Here is a 19,468-nt window from a genome sequence, read left to right as displayed (position 1 = left end):
TTATACAATGGTCAGGTTATAAGGATGGATTGTACCAGCTGGAATGACAAATGGTAAAGAGGACATAAAATCAAATAAGAGAACGAAAAAGATCAGGTATTTTGCTTCCACCTGGATATAAGTTTAGTTCTTTCTAGTTCTTTCTCTGGATGCACGTTTTTCTCTCCATCATGCGTCTTTTGGGATTGACTTATATCCCTGTATTGTTGAGAAGAGTCCAGTCTATCAAAGTTGGTCATCACACATACGTTGTGTCTGTAATTGTGTACAAATTCCTCCTGGTTCTACTCTTCTCACTCAGCATCAGTTCTTTTAAGCCTCTCCTGGTAAATATGAAGACCGCCTGCTCCCCGTTTCTTATGGCGCAATAGTATCCCATAACATGCATATACCACAACTTGTTCAGCCATTCCCCAATTGATGGGCACCCCCTTAATTTCCAATTCTTTGCCACAACAAAAAAAAGCTGCTATAAATATTTTTGTACATATGGGTCTTTCTCCCATTTCTATAATCTCTTTGGGATATAACCCTAGGAGTGGTATTGCTGGATCAAAGGGTATGAAAGTATTTATAGCCCTTTGGGCATAATTCCAGATTGCTCTCCAGAAAGGCTGGATCAGTTCACAACTCCACCAACAATGCATTAGTGTTCCAGTTTGCCCACATTCTCTCCAGCATTTGTCATTTTCCTGTTTTGTCATCTTAGCCAATCTGACTGGTGAGATGTGGTACCTCAGAGTTGTTGTGATTTGCATTTCTCTAATCAATAGTGATTGAGAGCATTTCTTCATGTGCTTAATCATATCTTTAATTTCTCTGAAAACTGCCTGTTCATATCCTTTGACCATTTATCAATTGGGGAATGACTTGGGTTCTTATAGATTTGACTCAATTCTCTGTATATTTTAGAGATGAGTCTTTTGTCAGAGACATAGGTTGTAAAGATTCTTTCCCAATTTCCCACCTCCCTCTTAATCTTGGTTACATTGGCTTTATTTGTACAGAAACTTTTCAATTTCATGCAGTCCAAATTATCCATTTTACATTTTATAATATTCTCTAATTCCTGTTTCGTCATAAAGTCATTCCCTCTCCACAAGTCTGATAGGTAAACTATTCCTTGTTTTAGCAGACTGCTTACAGTATCAACCTTTATACCTAGATCATGAACCCATTTAGACTTGATTTTGGTATATGGTGTTAGATAATGGTCTATGTCCAGTTTCTGCCATACTATATTCCAGTTTTCCCAGCAGTTTTTGTCAAACAGTGAGTTCTTATCCCAAAAACTAGGGTCTCGGGGTTTATCAAACAATACATTACTGTAGTCGTTGACTTCTGAATCTCGTGTGCCTAATCTATTCCATTGATCCACTTCTCTATTTCTAAGCCAGTACCAGGTAGTTTTGAAGACTGCTGCTTTATAGTACAGATTGAAATCTGGTAAAGCTAGTCCACCTTCCCTAGCATTTTTTTTTTTTCAATAATTCCCTTGATATTCTGGACCGTTTATTCTTCCAGATGAATTTTGTTACTATTTTTTCTAACTCTATAAAGTAGTTTTTTGGTAAATTAATTGGTATGGCACTAAAGATATAATTTAAATTAGGTAAAATTGTCATTTTTATTATATTAGCTCGACCCAGCCATGAGCAATTGATATTTTTCCAATTAGTTAAATCTGACTTTATTTGTGTGAAAAGTGTTTTGTAGTTTTGATCATACAGGTCCTGGGTTTGTTTTGGCAGGTAGATTCCCAAATATTTTATAATGTCTACAGTAACTTTAAATGGGATTTCTCTTTCTATCTCTTGCTGTTGAATTTCATTGGAAATATATAGGAATGCCAAGGATTTATGTGGGTTTATTTTATATCCTGCAACTTTGCCAAATTTATTTATTGTCTCAAGCAGTTTTTTACTTGATTCTCTAGGATTCTCTAAGTATATCATCATATCATCTGCGAAGAGTGATAGCTTGGTCTCTTCTTTGCCTAACTTGATTCCTTTTTCTTTTGCTACTGCTAACATTTCTAGTACCAGATTGAATAAGAGGGGTGATAGTGGACACCCTTGTTTCACCCCTGATCTTATGGGAAATGCTTCCAGCTTCTCCCCATTACATATAATACTTGCTGATGGCTTTAAATGGATGCTACCTATTCTTTTAAGGAAGGCTCCATTTATTCCTATACTTTCTAATGTTTTTAATAGGAATGGATGTTGTATTTTGTCAAAAGCCTTTTCTGCATCTATTGAGATGATCATGTAGTTTCTGCTAGTTTTATTGTTGATATGCTCAATTATACTGATGGTTTTCCTAATATTAAACCATCCTTGCATTCCTGGAATAAATCCTACCCGATCAAAGTGTATTATTCTTGAGATAAGTTGCTGTAGTCTTTTGGCTAGTATTTTATTTAGAATTTTTGCATCTATATTCATGAGGGAGATTGGTCTATAATTTTCTTTCTCTGTTTTATCTCTTCCTGATTTAGGTATCAGTACCATATTTGTGTCATAAAAAGAATTTGGTAGGACTCCTTCTTCACTAATTTTCCCAAATAATTTGTAGAGGATTGGAATCAATTGTTCTTTAAATGTTTGATAGAATTCACTAGTGAATCCATCTGGCCCTGGAGATTTTTTCTTAGGGAGGTGACTGATGGCTTGTTCAATTTCTTTTTCTGAGATGGGATTATTTAAGTAATTTACTTCCTCTTCAATTAATCTGGGCAACTTGTATGTTTCTAAATACTCATCCATTTCCCTAAGATCGTCAAATTTATGTGTATACAATTGGGAAAAACAATTCCTAATTATTGTTTTGATTTCCTCTTCATTGGAGGTAGATTCACCCTTTTCATTTTTGATACTCATAATTTGGTTTTCTTCTTTCTTTTTTTTTTTTATCATATTGACTAAGGGTCTATCAATTTTGTTGGTTTTTTCATAAAACCAGCTCTTGGTTTTATTTATTAGTTCAATAGTTTTCTTAATTTTGATTTTATTAATCTCTCCTTAGTCTTCAATATTTCTAGTTCAGTATTTAATTGGGGATTTTGAATTTGTTCTTTTTCTAGGTTTTTTAATTGCATGCCCAATTCGTTGAGCTCCCTTTTCTCTAATTTAATCACGTATGCACTCAGGGATATAAAACTTCCCCTAAGAACTGCCTTTAATGCATCCCACAGATTTTGGTATGTTGTCTCATTATTATCATTCTCTTGAATGAAATTACTGATTGTTTCTATAATTTCTTGTTTGACCCACTCATTCTTTAGGATTAAATTGTTTAATTTCCAGTTAGTTTTTAGTCTGTCTTTCCCTTTATTGCATATAATTTTTATTTCATCATGATCTGAGAACAATGCGTTTAATATTTCTGCCTTACTGCATAGAATTGTGAGGTTTTTATGCCCTAGAACATGGTCAATTTTTGAGTATATGAACTGCTGAGAAGAAAGTATATTCCTTTTTATCCCCATTCAGTTTTCTCCAGAGATCTATCATACCTATCCTCTCTAAAATCCTGTTCACCTCCTTAACTTCTTTCTTGTTTATTTGGAGGTTGGATTTATCAAGTTCAGATAGGGGGAGATTAAGGTCTCCCACTAGTATAGTTTTGCTATCTATTTCTTCCTCTAATTCCTTTAGCTTCACCTCTAAGAATTTGGAAGCTACACCACTTGGTGCATATATGTTAAGTAGTGATATTGCTTCATTCTCGATGGTGCCTTTTAACAGGATATAGTTTCCTTCCTTCTCTCTTTTAATTAGGTCAATTTTTGCATTTGCTTTATCTGAGATAAGGATTGCTACCCCTGCTTTTTTTACTTGAGCTGAGGCATGATGTATTTTACTGCAACCTTTTACCTTTACCTTGTGTGTATCCCTCTGTTTCAGATGTGTTTCTTGTAAACAGCATATTGTAGGATTATGATTTCTAATCCATTCTGCTATCCGTCTCTGTTTTATAGGAGAGTTCATTCCATTCACATTTACAGTTATGATTTTTATCTGTTTCTTTCCCCTCATCCTATTCCTGCCCCTGTTAATGTTCATATTTTCCCTCCCTTCTCACTTCCCCCCCTTAATAGTTTTCCTTTTGACCACCGCCTCCCTCAGTGTTCCCTTTTCGGCCCCCCTCCCTTTTCCTCCCCTTTTCCCCTTACTACTTCCCTCTCTACAAACCACTCCCACCCCCTTTTGTAACCCTTTCCCCCTCCTACTACCTGTAGGATATTGTTATACTTAATGAGGTATGCGATTTTTTCTTTGCATCAAGAATGACAGGAACAGATCTCATGCGAAGCTCCTCTCCCTCCCCTCTTTCCCTCTAAAATGATGTGTGTTCTCCTTGTTTACCTTTCTAAGTCACTGTTGCTTCTCGTAATTGGAGGTTGAATTTTCCATTGAGTTCTGGCTTTTTTATCAAGAAGGTCTGGAACTCTGTTATATCATTGAATGACCATCTCTTTGCCTGGAAGAATATGCTCAGTCTCGCTGGGTATGTGATCCTTGGTTGTAATCCGAGCTGTTTTGCCTTCCTGAAAATTGTATTCCACTGCCTCCGATCTTTCAGTGTGGAGGCTGACAAATCCTGTGCAATCCTCACTGTGGACCCTCGATATCTGAATTGTTTGTTTCTGGCCGCTTGAAGTATTTTCTCTTTTATCTGGTAGTTCTGGAGTTTGGCCACAACATTTCGAGGATTTTTCAGTTTGGGATCTCTTACAGCAGGTGTCCGGTGGATTCTGTCGATTTCTATTTTCCCCTCAGGTTCAAGTATCTCAGGGCAGTTTTCCTTAACGAGCTCTTGGAGAATGTTGTCCAGGCTCATTTTTTCATCATAATTTTCTGGTAGGCCTATGATTCTCAGATTATCTCTCCTGGATCTGTTTTCCAGGTCAGTTATTTTTTCTTTGAGGTATTTTACCTCTTTTTCTAATTTCTCATTTTTGTTGTTTTGCTTGGCTACTTCTTGGTTCCTCATAGAGTTATTTGTTTCCATTTGTTTAATTCTGGTTTTTAGCAAATCATTTTCCTTGATTAATTTTTGAAGCTCCTTTTCCATATCATACACTTTTCTTTTTAGAGAGATGTTTTCCTCATTATAATGCTTTTCGAATTCTGCTATTTTTGTTTTGAGAGAATTATTCATTTTCTCTTCTATCTCTCTCATTTTGCTTTCAAAGTTCCTTTTGATCTCATCTAGGAGAGCCTTCTGTGCTTGGGATCCATTCCCTGTTGAAGTTTCAGCTGTGGGTGTGGAGTCCACATTATCTCCCTCTGAGGTTGGTTCCTCCCTCTGAGGATAGTAGGACTCTAGAGTCTTTGTCTTTGTAGTCTGCTTTCTACCCATTTTGAGGCAGGGTCCTAACCACGCCCTTCCTCTAGGATCTCAAGCCTTTACTGTAGAGGGTTTTGCCCTGGACAATAGTTACTATATTTTTAGGGTCAGAGGGGGAGTTTGGAGCAAATGGGGTTCACTCTGTCATCCTCGTCTTTAGAGGTCCTGAAAGGGGCTTTTTAAAAAAAAGATTTCTGTGCTATGATGTGGTAGCCCCAGGAGTGTTTACTGTCCAGTATAGGGGCCCCTGTCTTTGCTTTTTACCTTGCTCTTTCCAGTCCCAGCCCTTTGGTGATAGGCCTGGTAGTGGACCTTGTGGTTGGTGGGAAGACTTGACCTCGGAGTTGATCAGGCCCCTTCCTGGCCTGCGTCTGCCACCGCGCCTTCCCAGCCTGGGTCTGTGCGCTGCCGCACCGTCCCGGCCCTCGTCCGCCGCCGTGCCTACCCGGCCTGCGACCACCGCATTGCTGCCACGCCTTCCCGCGCAGGCCGCTGCGCCGTCAGCACCGCTGCCGCGCCTACCCGGCCTGCGACCCCGCTCCTCATTTCTTATAGCACAATAGTATTCCATAACATGCATATACCACAATTTGTTCAGCCATTACCCACTATAAACATTTTTGTACATATGGGTCTTTCTCTCATTTTATGATCTCTTTGGGATATAACCCTAGGAGTGGTATTGCTGGATCACAGGGTATGAAAGTATTTATAGCCCTTTGGGCATAATTCCAGATTGCTCTCCAGAAAGGCTGGATCAGTTCACAACTCCACCAGCAATGCATTAGTGTTCCAATTTGCCCACATCCTCTCCAGCATTTATCGTTTTCCTGTTTTGTCATCTTAGCCAATCTGACTGGTGAGATGTGGTACCTCAGAGTTGTTTTGATTTGCATTTCTCTAATCAATAGTGAATTAGAGCATTTCTTCATGTGCTTAGAGATAGCTTTAATTTCTTTCTCTGAAAACTGCCTGTTCATATCCTTTGACCATTTATCAATTGGGGAATGACTTGTATTCTTATAAATTTGACTCAGTTCTCTGTATATTTTAGAAATGAGTCCTTTGTCAGAGACATAGGTTGTAAAGATTCTTTCCCAATTTCCCACCTCCCTCTTAATCCTGGTTACATTGGCTTTGTTTGTACAGAAGCTTTTCAATTTCATTCTCTAATTCTTGTTTAGTCATAAAGTCTTTCCCTCTCCACAAGTCTGACAGGTAAACTATTCCTTGTTTTAGGAGACTGCTTACAGTATCAACTTTTATACCTAGATCATGTACCCATTTAGACTTGATTTTAGTATATGGTATTAGATAATGGTCTATGCCCAGTTTCTGCCATACTATATTCTAGTTTTCCCAGCAGTTTTTGTCAAATAGTTAGTTCTTATCCCAAAAACCAGGGTCTGGGGGTTTATCAAACAATAGATTACTATAGTCATTGACTTCTGAATCTCATGTGCTTAATCTATTTCATTGATCCACTCCTCTATTCCTCAGCCAGTACCAAGTAGTTTTGGTGACTGCTGCTTTATAATACAGATTGAAATCTGGTATAGCTGGTCCACCTTCCCTAGAATTTCTTTTCATTCAGGTTATTATTATTATTTCAGTTACCTTCCCTTTGAACATCTGGCAGTAAAAGAATAAAACTGAAATTTCCTAGTTGTTTTTTTTTTTTGGGGGGGGGGAGGGTGGAACAAAATTCCTGGTAGGTTAGATTAGTATTTCAGAAAAATGTTATGTACATCTTGCCTCTGACATACGACACCCTTCTGTCCCCTTGCCTCCCTATTCTATCCCTCCTCTTTTCCTATCTTCTTTTCCTTTTATTTCCATAACATTCTTCTCTTGCTCTTTTTCTCTTTATGTGTTTCTTCTCTTCTTTTTCTTCTTTTCTTCCAGGAAAACCTTTTATTTTTCCCCCCCTTCAGATACCTGAATTTCCAACTATGTTTGGTTATTTTTTTTTTCTCCTTTTGCTTCACTGGGTATGTATCTACTTGTTTTGCCTTCTTTCCACTCTTACTTTAGGCCATATGTTCTTTTTTTTTTTAAAAGCCATTGGGGTTAAGTAACTTGCTCAAGGTTACACGGCCAGTTATTTCTGGGTGTGGTGCTAAGTGTCTGAGCCGTATTCGATCCCAGGTCATCCCAACACTGGAGCTGGTGCTCTTACTCGCTGAGCCACCTGGCTGCCCCGGCCATACATTCTTAATGTAGGGTCCATGAACTTTTTTTTCCCCCAAGTAAAGGCATTCATTCTGGGTGACACACCAACCAGTCTCTTCTTTAAGGAAGGTCAAAGTCCCTGAAGGGAGGCAACCCCCTAATGGAGGGGGCCCCCAAGGGAGATGGCCACTTCAAGGAGACACCCACTAGCCAGGGAAAACTAGGGATCATGAACTTGTTTTTTTTTTAAAAAAAATATTTTGACAACTATATTTCAATATAACTGGTTTCCTTTGTAATGCTACGTATTTGATATCTTTAAAAACATTATTAGCATTAGGGGCACATAAACTTTACCAAACTACCAGAAGGGTCTAGGACACAAAAAAGGTTTAAGATTGCTTTAGGCTCTGGTGAATTGAGATTTATGGTTCTGAGGTTTCCATTTGCTCTTGACTTTTTGGCTCCACTGAGGTTCTCATGGAACAAGAAATCTTTCCTAAACAATTGTGGAGGCCTGAGGGATTGATATTCAAATTATCTGAAGGAGGGAAGATGCAGAAGGAGCAAAAAAAAAAATCCTATTATTAATACCATCACAAATGTTAACTACTAACCCATACATCTACTATACCACCTATACAAAATCACTATGTGAGTCAGTTATATTTGAATAAAGGGCATCTTCCATGAAGGGATTTTAGGGAACAAAGCAGGCTTTTGCAAGTGATATTAACAATGGACTACATCTTTAAGATTTTGCAATTAACTGAAAGGCACTGAGAATACAAGATCCCATTGTTCTTATTATTCGTTGACTATAAAAAAGCTTGTGATTTGGCCGAATGAAATAACAGCTTGCCAGCATTCATATAGGACCTTGACGTTTGCTAAATGCAAACTTCTTTTTTTTTCTTTTACTTTTTGATCTTTTGATCTTTACAACAGCCTTATAAAGTGGGTCTTATTATTTCCCCTGTTTTACTAAAGAGGAAACTAACAGAAGGAAGTTAAGTAATTTGTCCGGGTTCATACAGCTATTAAGGGGTCCAAGGTAGGATTCCAGGATTTGAACTCAGGTCTTCTGAACTCAAAGTCCAGCTCTCTAGTCACTACACCAAGCTACTACTGCCTTAAAGGCTCTTACATCAAAATCATTCAAGATTAAAAATAATTCTCTTTCATCATACACATCAGAAGAGGCATAAAATAGAAAGATGTGTATGGCTCACCAAAGTTTTTCTCCACTGTGATCAAAGTAACGGGAGAGCTAATATAGTGTTTTCCTTGATAACTGGAAAATAACAATCATATACATACATATTTAGTCATATACACATATATGTATGTGTATATATATGAAATCGTGCAATAATACACACAGAAACATATATGTATATATATTACATTAAGTAGTTTGAGAAGAATCAGAATTGAGAATTAAACCACCAGATTGGGCAATTAAGAGATAATTAGTAACTTTGAAGAGAGCAGCTGCAGTTGAGAGATAAGGCTTGAAGACAGGTTGCAAATGGTTGAGGAGTGAGTGAGAAGAGATGAAATCGAAGTAGTTAGCAGATAACTTTTTCAAGGAATTTGGCTGAGAAATGGAGGAAGGACATAGTATGGTAGCTTGAGGGGATGGTAGAACCTAGTAAAAAAAAATTTTAAAGTATAGAGATGATGTCCATGTTTGAAAGCAACAGGGAAGGAATTAGTAGATAGACAACAAAGACTGAAGAAAGACAGTTGATGATTGAGGATCTAATCTTCTAGAGAAGATGGTAAGGGAATAAAATTCTAGGGTTGTCATAATCTGTACAATACAAAATATATACAATAGATTCAGCTAAAATCTTGTTTGGTTAAGGGTTTATGCTCTTTAATTTTTCCCCTTTGAGCAAATGTCACGTCTCACTTTTAAGTGAATTGGTATGGATGACAAGGCATGATTGCTATTTGCCCTTTGTTCTCAAAGGAAACCATGACATCAGGGAGGTGATGCCATGACATGCGTATGAATTGGATTTAAGTGAAGGAGGGCTGTCAAAGTCACCAGCCTCACTCTCTCCTCTGGAGCCATCTGGGTTCTGTGGCCAGATAAGGGTTAGGACAAATTGGAGATGGCCCAGGATGCAGCGGGCCTTTTCAAGCTAAAGTCTTTAACATTGACTGAGGCAAAAAATGACCGCTTGAAAAAAAAAAATAGATCTGGGAGGGGAAGACCCTCAGGGTTTGGTCTGGGACCAGAGTGATTTGGTGATTAAGGCTGGTCTTGAAGAGAAAAAAATCAAACCAAAATTTTAAAAAAGTTTCAGAGATTAAAACTGACATGATCCCATTCCCCTTCAAGAGTTGCTTCTGGTTTCTTTCAGTAATCTGAGTATTAATCCTTCAAGTCAACCCCGGAAATTTGGAATGAAATTGTTTGAATATATTATGTACTAAACAATCTTCCTTCAGATATACGAGGATTACACATATAACTTTGGAAGGTACCTTACGAGTTTATGTAACATGGCCCCTTCCTTCTATAAATGAGGAAACTGAGGTTCAAGTTAAAGAGATTATCCCAAGTTTGCACAGTTAAAAATAGCAGAAGAGGATTTGAACCTAGCTCCTATGACTCCAAATGTAACCCTCTCTCCCAGGTACTGTACAGCTCAGGGAACTGAGAGCTCTTTCATCATAAAGCTTTCTAAGCTTAATTCCCCTCTGCTAGTAGCACCTTTCAAAGAAGGCAACTCAGATTTCAAATACTGATGAGTGTTCTGGTGAGCAGAGGAGTCATGATAGCAAATCTTCTGATAATATAAGAAAGCTATAGCTCCTTTTCCACCATATTTTGTTTTTGGAAGCTCTTAGAGTAAATTTTAAAAAATTAATTTTAAACTTAAATACAAAATAAGATTTAAAAAAGAACAGTTCCATGTACACAGCAGAATATGAGAGGATTCAATAAGCAACCATAAATTTCTATTTCAAACTGTTTACTTCTTTAAAAAAAATCGTGTAATACTACACATTATTTTCAAAGCTACTCAGCTTTTCTGTGCTTCCTTCTAAGTTTTTTTGTACCTTACTGTGCACTTTTTATTATTTTTCCTCCCCACTCTGCACTAGAAAAGGCTATGATTAAACATGAATACATACACACACACACGGACACACAATATACATTCACATATATACACATGTGAACACACACATATGGATATACACACATACATACACACATGCACATATATACATACATACTCTTAAATACACACATATACACAAATACAGACACACATACACAAACACATATATGGATACACACACAACCATATGCTATACTATACATATTTCTTTTGTCAGTTCTTTCTCTAGAGATGGACAGCATCTTTCTTCATAGGTCCAAGTCCTTCCATGTTTTTCTGAAACCAACCAGCTCATCATTTCTTATATCACTGTAGTGTTCCATCACAATCAAGCACCATAACTTGTTTAGCCATTCCTCACCTGAAGGGCATCTTAGCCAATCTGACAGGTGTAACATGATATCTAAGGAAATTTAAGAACTGCTTTTCTAGCTGTACAACTTCTCCAAAATGTTATGTCATAATTAAGCCTTTTCATTAAGCAAGCATAGAGATAACCTGTCAAGACAATAGAGCACAAATCCATGACTGACCAATTCTTCAAGTAGAAAAAAGTCACCCTAGATTTAAAAAATGCTGAAATATGATCCTTGGTTGTTGTTTTTTTTTAAAAAGCAAGAGGCATTTTGACAAGATAAATATGTTTGGGTTTTTTTTTTGCTTTTTAGAGGGCAACTGGGGTTAATTGACTTGCTCAAGGTCACAGGGCTAGTTTGTGTTAAGTGTCTGAGGCCACATTTGAACTCAGGTCCTCCTGACTCCAGGGCCAGTGCTCTATTCACTGAGCCACCTAGCTGCCCCGATAAATATGTTTTTAGACTCTGTTATTGTTTAGGCGTGTTCAATTCTTCATGACCCCATGGACCTTACTGTTCATGGGGTTTTCCTAGCAAAGACACTGAAATGGTCTGCTATTTTCTTCTCCAGTGGATTAAGACAAACAGAGTAAGTGACTTGCTCAAGTCTGAGACCACCTTTGAACTTGGATCTTCCTGACTCCAGGCTCAGTGCTCTATTCACTGAGATACCTAGCTGCCCTGTTAGATTTTATATTAATAGACTGCAAATATTAGGGTTTGATGAATGCATGCATCTGAAAGTTAGATCTGCATTATATGCTCTCTCATAAGGTAACATAATCACACTCGTTTTGACTGGCTACATCTACAACCAAAAAGAAATTTGTTCTTTGAAAGGAACCATGTCTTCAATTAAATAGAATAAATATTAGCAAATAATTAATCAGGGTCACATTTATATATCAATTGTCAACTGAAATAACTCACACTGAGACTTTCTTAGTTTACTTAGCCAAGATAAGAATGAATCTCCTCTAATAGAGGCCTAGGCTTGTGGAGGATGGATTGTACAGGTAGTAATTATGCACACAGAATCTTGCAAACAAATTAAAAGTGACAATCAGCACAGCCTAGGAGGACAGAGGGCCTATCGATGAGTCAGGAAGACCTTGGTTCAAATGTTGCCTCTGATATATACTGGCCCTGTGAAAATGAAAAAAAACTTTTTTTTTTTTTTAAGCAATCAGGGTTAAGTAACTTGCTCAAGGTTACAGCGCCAGGTGTTTCTGGGTGGGTGCTAAGTGTCTGAGCCCGGATTTGATCCCCAGGTCATCCTGACACCGGAGCTGGTGCTCTTTCTCGCTGTGCTACCTGGCCACCCTGCTCACCTACACTTTCAATGCCTCAGGAAGGAGTCTAAATGAAATCAGTTATAGACAACCCCTCACCAAAAATCTTTTTAAAAATCGCAAAAACAACCCTAATTAATGAATCTGCGAATAGCTGTCTCCTCTGTAAATACTACAAGCATATAAAGAAACAACAACAAAGAAAACAACATACCACTGGCCTCCTTTCTGATCTGTGATAAGTGAGACAGTGGTTCAGCAAGCCATCTTCATCCAACTCTTTCTCACAAAATGGACACACACATCTGCAATAAGATATAAATACAACTATAATGTAGTGACAACTTAATTAGAAACAGAAAAGTACACTGGCATAGTCAGTTGATCTGGGCTCTAGCCCCAGCCCTGTTATTGATTTGATATTACCACTGATCAATTATTTAAACTTTAATGTGCCTCAGTTTCCCTATCTGTAAAATGGACATAATAAAATTTCTTTTGGCATATTTAGCAGAATATAATGAAATATAGTCCAAGTATTTTAATCTTCCAAGAAGAAAAGTGCTATTTGTATATGGATTATCTCCCCAAAACCCAGCAATGTACCTCCCCTCAATATTATTTAGCTGAGTTATCTTTCCCTGACCCAAATATTTCCTGATGATTTCTGGATTATTCCTTACATGGAAAATTTAAATTATATCATCATTATTTATATATATAATGAAGAATATGGATCAAGGCTTAAAGAGTATGGTGACCACATTCAAGATGGCAGCAGGGCACAAAACTGGACACCAAAGAGGAAACCCTAGCCCCTCCTCAAAATGGGACTTCAGATTCTCTATTCTATAAAAGTATACTGTTCTAGGGGCGGCTAGGTGGCGCAGTGAGTAAGAGTGCCAGCCCCAGAGTTGGGAGGACCCAGGATCAATTCTGGCCTCAGATACTTAATACCCACACAAAAAACTGGCCGTGTAACTTTGGGCAAGTTACTTAACCCCAATTGCTTTAAAAAAAAAAAAGTACACTGTTCTCAAAACATGTCTATTTTCAGCAATCCATCCCTGCTGATTTAATAGAATTTCAAAGGTGATATGCAGACAGAATGTACTTTTATTCTAGAAGCTCATTTAGTTTATTATTAATTCATGAAGAAGGGAAATCCAATTTACTTCAGTTTCTGAATGCTAAAACTGGCAGCTACCATGACCTGCCCTACACAAAATTCATTCTTTTACAAGAATGCTTGCTATATTGCTGAAAAAGATGCAGAGAAAATTTTCGTAAAATGAATAAAGGCTTTTGCTATTTAAATAAATGCAAAGGCAGGTCATTTTGTAAAGCAAAGCATTCATGGTAATGCAAATAATCACTTTTAAATTTCTCTGTATGGAACACTTAGGTTTTCTTAAAACCAGAACTCAGATGAATTCCCTAGGCAGTATGAGTGTGATCAAAAAAGTAGCTGAGGGGCAGCCAGGTAGCACAGCGAGTAAGAGCACTGGCTCCAGTGTCGGGATGACCTGGAGATCAAATCCTGGGCTCAGACACTTAGCACCCACCCAGAAACACCTGGCCATGTAACCTTGAGCAAGTTACTTAACCCCAATTGCTTAGGGGAGGCCAGGTAGCACAGCGAGTAAGAGCACTGGCCCCAGTGTAGGGATGACCTGGGGATCGAATCCAGGCTCAGACACTTAGCACGTACCCAGAAACACCTGGCCGTGTAACCTTGAGCAAGTTACTTCACCCCAATTGCTTAAAAAAAAAAAAGTAGCTGAGTTAATATTCTGACTTCACTGTTTCATGACCACAAGTGTTTGACTTCTCAATAGAGCATAAACAGGTAGGGAAGGTTTACGGCTTGTACCACTTCCTTGAGTACAGGGTTTTCAATTACTCTGACAGATTTTTTTTTTGGAGGGGGAAGGCAAGGCAATCGGGGTTACGTGATTTGCTCAAGGTCACACAGCTACTAAGTGTGTCAAGTATTTGAGGCCGCATTTGAACTCAGATCCTCCTGACTCCAGGACTGGTGCTGTATTCACTGCACCACTTAGCTGCCCTTAGTCTGACAGATTTTAAACCATTCTTCTAATCAACAGTGTAAAGAGATGGATTTTCTTTGAAAACTGTAAAGCTAATTACCATCTCATCTCTCAAAAAACTGTCCGAAAGGAAAAAGGCTCCAATAGGAATGAATACTCACCTAATATTAAGATTACTGTATGGCATCTAGGATACCAACCACTTCTCAGCCTTTTCTATAAAAAGGAAGTAAAATGTTTAAGAGAAGTGACTAGGGAAATGAGGACTTTAGGAGAAGAGAAGAATTTTTAAACTATGATCTACAAGATGAAACTCTGGGTCAAAATAAATAGTTGAAATACATGTTTGGTCAGAAGGCTCAGTTCTGCATTCTATTTCTGGTGCTTGCTCAGTATAACATCTTCCTCTTATATAAACTGAGTGGTGAAATAGATCCAATCTCTACAATCCTAAAAGGGAGTTTACAAAATTTGTTAGATGCTGGACCCTAGCACCAGGTGGTGCAGTGGACAGAGCCCTAGGCCCAGAGTCAGCAAGACCTGAGATCAAATATGACCTTATATACTTTCTGTGTGACCCTAGCCCAGACACCTAGGTTTCCTGTTTCCTCAACTATAAAATGGGGATAACAACAGTTGCCTTGTAAGATTGCTGTGAGGATCTGTGAGGTAATATTTATAAATCATTTAGCACGGTGCTCAATATGTAACAAAGGCTATGTAAATTCTTATTCCTTTCTCCCAAATTTAGCCAAATGTTTACTAATAGCAAAAGTTATAGTTACTTGCTAGTAATAATGCCCAACATTCATATAACTCCTTAAGTTTTTTTTGAATAATCATTTTTCTTTTTTTCTTCCAGAATACATTAAAAAAAAAAATACCCATTCTCTTTCTTTTTTTTTTTCCAAAGCAGTTGGGGTTAAGTAACTTGCCCAAGGTTACACGGCCAGGTTTTGTTTTGTTTTGTTTTTTTGTGGGGATGTTAAGTATCTGAGGTCGGAACCGATCCCGGGTCCTCCCAAGATGTGACTCCGGGGCCAGCACTCTTACTCAATGTGCCACCTAGCTGCCCCTATTCTCTTTCAATGGTATACACCTTAAAAATAATTGCAATTTGAAACTAGAACTGACAAATTACATAACTCCTTAAGTTTTGCTTTGCATAATTTCACTGAACCTCTCAACAACCCCCTGAAGACTTTGTTGTTGTTCAAGTGTTTTCAGTTACATCTGACTCTTCCTGACCCCTTTTTTGGGTTTTTTCTTCGCAAAGATACTGGAGTAGTTTGCCATTTCCTTCTCCATTTTACATATGAGGAAACTGAAGCAAATAGGTTAAGTGATTTGCTTAGGGTCACAGAGATAGTCAGTATCCAAGGGCAGATTCGAACTCAAGTCTTCCTGACTCCAGCCCTGTCAGTCTTATTCATTGCACCATCTACCTTCCCAAAGAAGATACTACAGGTATCACTAGCTTCATTTTATAGATGGGGAAACTGAGGCATGCTTAATAGAATGCAAATTGCCATAACATTTTTTTATTTTTTTTTCTCATTTTATTTTATTAATTAATTTAATTTTTGTTTCCAACACTCACTTTTTTTTATATTTGAATATTTGATTTTAAAACTTTCAATTCCAGATTCATTCCCTTCCCCCCCCTGCCACCCACCCCCACTGGGGGGAAAAGCAGTTCAGTATAGGTTGTATATGTGTGGCTAATGCAAAACAATAACATAGTAGATGTATTGTAAAAGACTGACTATTTTTCCCTCCCTCCTCTCCCACCTCCCACTTGTTCTATTCTCTACTTTGATCCTGTCCCTTTTCAAAAGTGGGTGCTTCCAACTTCCCTCCCCCCCCAGCCTGCCCTCCCTTCCATCATCCCCCCTCACATCCCCTTCCCCCTTATTCTCCTGGAGGGTGAGATCCCCTATTTAGTGTGTATTTCCCTCCCTTCTCAAGCCAGATTCAATAGGAATAAGGTTGACCTATTCCCTTTTGCCTTCCTATTCTTCCCCTCCATTGTAACCATTTTCCCTTGCCTCTTCTGTATGAGATAGTTTGCCCCACTCTGTCTCTCCCCATCTCCTCTCATTATATTCCTCTCACCTCTCAATTTCACCTTTTAAGTATCATCCCTTCCTGTTAAATTGGTCCCGTGCCCTCTATCTATGTATACCTGTAAATGTATATACACACATTCACATATGTATTCATATGCCCGCATACCCTCATATAAAGACATATATATATATATATATTTCTAATCCCTTCCACTACTGAGAAAAGTTTCATAGGTTACAATTATTGTTTTTCCATGTAGGAATGTTAATAGTTCAACTTTGGCCAGGTGGCTCAGTGAGCAAGAGCACCAGCTCCAGTGCCGGGACGACCCGGATCAAATCCGGGCCCAGACACCCAGCACCACACCCAGAAACAATAACTGGCCATGCAACCCCGAACAAGCCACTCAACCCCAATTGCTTCAAAAAAAAATAGTTCAACTTTGATAAGTTCCTTATGATTTCTTTTCCCTGTTTACCTTCTCATGCTTCTCTTGCTTCTTGTATCTGAATGTCAAATTTTCTATTCAACTCTGGTTTTTTCAGCAAGAATGCTTGAAAGTGGGTGGCCAGGTAGCACAGCAAGTAAGAGCACCGGCTTCAGTGTTGAGAAGACCTGGAGATCGAATCCCGGGCTCGGACACTTAGCACCCACCCAGAAACACCTGGCCGTGTAACCTTGAGCAAGTTACTTAACCCCAACTGCTTAGGGGCGGCCAGGTGGCTCAGCGAGTAAGAGCACCGGCTCCAGTGTCGGGATGACCTGGATCAAATCTGGGCTCAGATACTCAGCACCACACCCAGAAATAACTGGCCCTGTAACCTTGAGCAAGTTACTTAACCCCGGTTGCTTAAAAAAAAAAAAGAATGCTTGAAAGTCATGTATTCCACTGAATGACCATATTTTCCCCTGAAACATGATACTCAGTTTTGCTGGGTAGGTGACTCTTGGTTTTAATCCCAGCTCCCTTGACCTCCGGAATATCACATTCCAGGCCCTTCGATCCCTCAGTGTAGAAGCTGCCAGATCCTCGGTTATCCTGATTGTGTTTCCACAATATTCAAATTGTTTCTTCCTGGCTGCTTGTAATATTCTCTCCTTAATGTGGGAATTCCGGAACCTGGCTATAATATTTCTAGTTTTCTTTTTGGGATCTTTTTCAGGAGGTGATCGGTGGATTCTTTCAACCTCTATTTTGCCCTTTGGTTCTAAAACATCAGGGCAGTTTTCTTTGAGAACTTCCTGGAGGATGCTTTCCAGGCTCTTACTTTGGTCATGGCTCTCAGGCAGTCCAATAATTTTTAAATTATCTCTCCTGGATCTATTTTCCAGGTCAGTGGTTTTTCCCATGAGATATTTCACATTGCCTTCTATTCTTTCATTTGTTTGGATCTGTTTGACAGCATCTTGATTTCTCATAAAGTCATTAGCTTCCATTTGCTCCAATCTAATTCTGAAGCAATGATTCTCCTCAGTGATTTTGAGATTCTTTTTCCATCTGGCAAATTCGACTTTTTAAGGCATTCTTCTCCTCATTGCCTTTTTGAGCCTCCTTTGCCATTTGAGTCAGTCTGTTTTTTAAGGTATTATTTTCTTCAGTCAGGCTGTTGACTCTCATTTCATAATTTTCTTGCATTGTTCTCATTTCTCTTCCCAATTTTTCCTCCACTTCTCTTATCTGCTTCTTAAGGTCCTCTATGGCCTGTAACCAGCTTGTATTTTCCTTTGAAGCTTTTGGTGCAGGAGTACTGACTTCACTGTTTTCCTCCTGTTCCATGCCTTGCTCCTTCTTGTCCCCAAAATAGGAATGTAATGTTGGAATCTTCTGTCTGCTTTGTTTCCTTTGCCTGCTCATTTTGCCACTCAATGATTTGACTTTTGGGCTTTTTGCCACAGTAGGACTCTGCCACCAGACAGGGGAGTTTTCGTCCCAAACGCTGGGGTTTTCTCAGCTGCCGGAGGTATTAGATGGGTGCCCTCTCTGAGGTCTCCACACGCTCTGGCAAGCTGGACACATACCCCAGGACCTCCACCCTAGACTGCAATCCTGATCCAAGCAGGTTAAAGCAAGAGCGATTACCCCTCAGACTGGTGCTTGGTCCCCCTACACTCTGCAGGCCAGGAGCTGAAGCCGCCACGTGGCGCTGGAAGGCTGTGCTGGCGTCTCAGCAGTTTCTCGCTCTGGGGGTAAAAGCCACGCACTCCCACTTCCTGGTTCCCAAAGTCCAGACTGCACTGGCCTCTCACCTTGTCCTTCGCATCTATGTATTGATAAATTTGGAAACGGCCACAGCTGCTGCTGATCTGGAGTCCCTCTGGCTAGCGGGTGGTCAGGCCTGCCCTGGGGCTAAAGCCTCGGAGTGGGGCTGGGCTCGGCTCCCAGAGCGCTGGGCTGGCCGATTCCTGCTGGCCTGCTGGGCTGTCCTCAGCGGGAGGTTAGCTTCTCTGTGTCATTTTGTGGGTTCTGCAGCTCCAAAGTTTTTTTAGAGTCCCCTTTTTACATGGATTGGGGAGGGTGGAAGCCGGAGCTGCGGGAAGGTCGTGCTTCTACTCCGCCATCTTGGCTCTGCCCCACATTTTTTTTTAAAGCAATCAGGGTTAAGTAACTTGCTCAAGGTTACACAGCCAGTCATTTTTGTGTAGGTGCCTAGTATCTGAGGCCGGAACCAATCCCAGGTCTCCCGACGCTGGGGCCGGCGCGCTTACTCACTGCGCCACCTGGCTGCCCCTGCCATAACATTTTAAAAATAAAGATTTGAAATTTTAAAAATTAAGTTCATTAAAATCTTTATAAACATAACATTCATTAATAAGCTCCATGTTACTGAAACATTTTACCTTGTTACTTCTCCAAGCTCTTGAAGAGGTCCATATTTCTCTATATATTTCTGACAAGTCCTTATATGAGCTCTCATTTCACTGAGACACACCTATGTAAAAAAAAAGATTTTTAAATAAATCCATTGTTGCAAGGAATTTCCTACAAGTTATTTTCTTTCTGCCTAATTTATGACTGTCTTTATTTTGCC

General features: G+C 39.1%; 1 protein-coding gene across 1 annotated transcript in view; it reads right to left on the bottom strand.

The window, feature by feature from the left end:
- Positions 1 to 19,468, bottom strand: part of RNF125 (ring finger protein 125) — a 45,619-nt gene that overhangs the window by 8,574 nt on the left and 17,577 nt on the right. The window contains exons 3-4 of the mRNA XM_069099865.1: positions 19,278 to 19,369; positions 12,533 to 12,623 (exon numbers count right to left, since the gene is read on the bottom strand). Coding sequence (XP_068955966.1) covers positions 12,533 to 12,623; positions 19,278 to 19,369 — 183 coding nt within the window. The remainder of the gene's footprint in view (positions 1 to 12,532; positions 12,624 to 19,277; positions 19,370 to 19,468) is intronic.

The sequence above is a fragment of the Petaurus breviceps genome, unplaced genomic scaffold (genome assembly GCF_028583685.1).
Source record: "Petaurus breviceps papuanus isolate PSGF00001 unplaced genomic scaffold, PetGlider_PUasm1.0 38, whole genome shotgun sequence".
Lineage (NCBI taxonomy): Eukaryota > Metazoa > Chordata > Mammalia > Diprotodontia > Petauridae > Petaurus > Petaurus breviceps.
The sequence above is the reverse complement of the archived record's forward strand: the minus strand, read 5'-3'. Positions and strand labels throughout refer to the sequence as shown.